We start from the raw sequence: 4,084 nt of genomic DNA on the forward strand, positions 1-4,084 counted from the left end.
CAAAAGTATCCTGTCTTTTTCTCCATGCAGTTCATACAAGAGCCAAGGGCTATGTGCTGCATATCCAAAGATAATTTTTGGTGGATGGATCATGTCTGGTGTCTTTATTGTGTAATATTTGCACTTGTCATTAGAGAAGTTTATGTTCTGATAACTGTGCATACTTAACACAGGATCTGTAATGCACGTGGCTCTCTGAGTTTACAGTTATCATCACTGAACAAATAACTCAGATGATGCTATCCAAACAAAAGATTCAAACACCCGTTTTCTTATCCCTCATATTAATATTTAAAACTTAAAAATTAAGCTGCAAGTTAACAACTCAAACACTCAGGAGAGATTGGAATAATATCTCTGCAGAAATCAGTTTGGATAGTGGAATTACCAGAACCTCCTCTCCTCCTCTGTGCTGGGGGACGTGAAGAAAGAGATGTTTTACACAGACATGAAAGGCAAACATCCTCAATAAACCTTAGAAGAGATGAACAAGCCCAAAGTGCTAGGCCTTGCAGTGGGAGCAAGCTTTCCTGGAATCACTCTCTCCTTGTGCTTAGCACACACAGGGTAATCTACTTCAGTAGAGAAAAAAGTAATTCCCTCTCCTAAATGTTTTGAGGCAGTTTTAGGCAGCAGATGTTACCAGTGCAAGTGATGACATTTTGATGATTATGCTGTTTTGATTTGACCCCAGGTACTGAGGATTTTTTGTGCCATTGAGACTCCATTTCTGTCCTAACATGGATGTAGTTCACTCGGCCTCCATAGACATCACTGTCCCTAGGAAGTCCTTCAAGAAAACGCCTAGTGCCCTTCTGGACAGCCTTGTGGAGAAACCTGAAAAAAGACATGCTGTCCCCAATCACCTGCTGGAATCAAGTAAGTTTCTGCTCTCTGATTGTTCTGGAGCAATCCTAGGAGATGCTTGTTTGGGTTTTTTTGGCAGCTCACAGGCAAACCTCCCATCCTGCTGCTCACATTGCAGCTTGCTGTGAGCCCAAATCATAGGAGAGTTAGTCAGGAAAGAAATAGTGGCTGTCCTGATCCTGGCTGACCCTAAAGTTTTGGGGTGGCTTGTTGAAGCCGTGATGCCAAGAGATAAACTGGTGGCAGGGTCATGGATCTGCTGCCGTAACTTTCCATTTAAAGATTCATGTTTACCTAACAGGAGAAATAATCTGTCCCCTTTTTTTCTCTATAATACACTGGGTATAACATAAATAGACTTAATCAATGTAAGTAGCAATCATCATTTGTGTTTCATCTGGTCTCCTTTTCTCCCTGTTTTATGATCTATAGAGACTTATTCAGAACTTCAGAGGAGTAAGGTTGTACAGGCTGAGCCTGCTGTGCTACACTATGGAGGGTATGAAGTTGGAAAACATCACCAACAGACACTGGTAAGTGCCAGAGCAGGGATCCCCTTGTTGCCTGTAAAAGGACAGCAGAATCTGAGGAGACTGCTTGTGGTTGTGAGGCCTTTGCTCTGTGGAGTGCTCTAAACAGCAGCACCAAAAATCAGTGGCCCTGAGGTCACCAAACAGATGAGTGCCATGCTGTGTGCATCCCCCTCCTGTACACTCCCTGTTTTGCTTTCTGCTTCCTGTGCCTGCAAGGAGTGTTACTGATATGTGATTTGCACATCATGAGTGAAGGATTCATGAATTCCATAAGAGACTTGTTTTCAAAGTGTACTTGGACTGTCACTGTGTCTGCAAACATGTTCACTGGTGGAAGAGTTTTGAAAGCACCTCTGGCCTTCTGCCAAGGACAGTTTATTCAGAGGAAGGAAACTCAGTGCATAGGTTTGATTACTATCTTTGTGATACGATTTGGGCATTTCCTTTTCTTCTCTCTGCTTTCCTTTTGTCTGCCTTCTTTATTCATGTGGTAAGTGTGTTGAGGCAGAGGTTGGGTGGTTATGGTGGACTAAATTCTCCAGCTATCATGAAAGTAAGCAAGATGCAGGAACTGTCACCATCCAAAGGTTTGTTGCTTTGTGATCCAAACCAAAACCATGGAGTATTACGTAACTCCTGTTGCTTCAGACTTCTGTAAAAGTGGTCAATAAATTGTTTCACTTTTTTGTTGCTTTTCCACATAAGCAGAACAGGAACAGGATTTGATTCGGCACTAGCATCTGTTTCAGCAAGACTAACTATTAATTCTTGGTAAGGAATTGTGACTTGGTTCCAAAGAATAAAAATGCATAATATTTGCCTAATTTTCTTCTAAATTCAGGGCATATTCAGAATTATTTCTACTAAAGTAAAAAGGATGACTTCTTTGCTATGGAAGGACTTGCAAAAAGTATAGTTGGCATTCTTATGACCTTTTATATTGTAAAGAGTCTTGTGGTTTTGGTTTTCTTTTGTTCTACAGAAGCTGATAAACATCTCTGCCAATGTAATAAACCTTCACATAATACCACCCCAGACAGAGTATTTTCAGATCAAGTACAACAAAACAGTAAGTGTCAGAAAGGCTTCACCCTGCTCTTTGCATGCAGCACAGGTTTTGTGCCATATTTTACATGCCTCTGGTCTTGTTTTGGGTCATTTTCCAGCATCAGCTTGTCCCTGGTTTGTCATATGTGGTTACTGTTGATTTTTATCCTGACGAGTGGCGATATTACTACGACTGCATCCGAATTCACTGTGAGGTGAGGATTTATCACACAATATAGTTAAAGCTCTAATGGAATTAAAGAGCTATGAGCCTTACCTTGAGCAACCTGGTCGGGTGAGAGATGTCCCTGCCCAAAACAAGGGGGGTTGGGACTAGATGGTCTTTAAGGTCCCTTCAACCCTTCACATTCTATGATTCTATGATTTAGTCATTGTAAGGAATAAATATTTGCAACTTTTTTTTTCAGGGAGATGATACCTTAGCTGTTCCTGTACATGCTTACCCTGCTGTGAATGTTGTAGAATTTCCATCATCTATAAATCTTTCTGGTGTACCAATTGGTCAGAGGTGAGTTAAGGATAGACATTTGTCCACATTTTGTGAGAAATGCCCAAAACCAGAAAAATCTTGTTTTCCTTTATTTGTACAACTTAATATCTTGGAAGCTTCAAGGAGTTAATCTGCCATCTGGACTGCAAAATAATTCTGGACATGAACTGTTTCAGGTGCTCATCAACAGTAAAGTAAATGCTGTGCTTATATGTGTTTAATGAATATATAAAGATAATAGAGATGGAACTGAGTTTTCAGTTAGTCTAATGTGGTAACGTTAGTCTAACTCCACTCATTGTATGGTGAAACAGAATGGCTATTATTTGTAATCTGTGTGCTCATTTTAGGATTAGGTCCTAAGTGAATGGATCTTCCTTTCAAGATGAAAGGTTCTGAAAATGAAGGTGTGGTAGGGTGGAAGTGCTGGCAAATACCTAATCTCAGTCCAAAGATTTATCAGTCATTAGATTTGCTACTTCTATTTGAAAATATTTAAAGTGATCTTCTGATGTGAAGCTCTGAATGGCACAGACTGCTTGACTCTGTTGCGTGGATGTAACACTGACTGTTCTCCAAAAGTAATTGGTAACAGTTGTTAATTGGAACTGGGAAGGGGAAAAGAAGAAGGCAGATCCTGTTCATTAGGGTCTAGTTCTGCAGTATATTGGCTTTATTGCTTGTAATTATGGTGATTTTTTTGTTAATGTAAAGATCTGAGTGAATTCTAGGAACGGAAGGTCTTAGCAGGTCTTAGCCTGTAAGCTGAAAGCAACTCATGAATCTCACTGAAGCACAGAACTATGAAAAGACAAGGCACATACAAGGAACATACGAAGTTGTGCAGTAAAAATGAGTCCAGCATTGCAGAATGAACATTTGTGTGTTTGTTTGTTTGTTTTTCTAATCCTCTTTAATCTGTTAATCTCTAGTGTATCCAGCAGAAGTAATTTTACAGCTTTCTTACAGGACTGAACACAACTCCTGACTTTCTGGGTACCTCTAGGCATGATGTGGTTCTGGTTATTTGCTCCATTTTAGTGCCGAAGTACACAGAATTTTCACATTTTCAGAATACAGATATTAGAGTACAAAATACAGTTTTAAATAACGGGAATTTTCTTTC

General features: G+C 39.9%; 1 protein-coding gene across 1 annotated transcript in view; it reads left to right on the forward strand.

The window, feature by feature from the left end:
• The first annotated feature begins 740 nt into the window (after positions 1–740).
• The window catches only part of CFAP221 (cilia and flagella associated protein 221), a 19,479-nt gene continuing 16,135 nt past the window's right edge, over positions 741–4,084 (forward strand). Inside the window, exons 1-5 of the mRNA XM_009084047.1 lie at positions 741–879; positions 1,300–1,400; positions 2,383–2,469; positions 2,567–2,662; positions 2,876–2,976. Coding sequence (XP_009082295.1) covers positions 741–879; positions 1,300–1,400; positions 2,383–2,469; positions 2,567–2,662; positions 2,876–2,976 — 524 coding nt within the window. The remainder of the gene's footprint in view (positions 880–1,299; positions 1,401–2,382; positions 2,470–2,566; positions 2,663–2,875; positions 2,977–4,084) is intronic.

This window comes from Acanthisitta chloris, unplaced genomic scaffold, assembly GCF_000695815.1.
Source record: "Acanthisitta chloris isolate BGI_N310 unplaced genomic scaffold, ASM69581v1 scaffold21631, whole genome shotgun sequence".
Classification (NCBI taxonomy): domain Eukaryota; kingdom Metazoa; phylum Chordata; class Aves; order Passeriformes; family Acanthisittidae; genus Acanthisitta; species Acanthisitta chloris.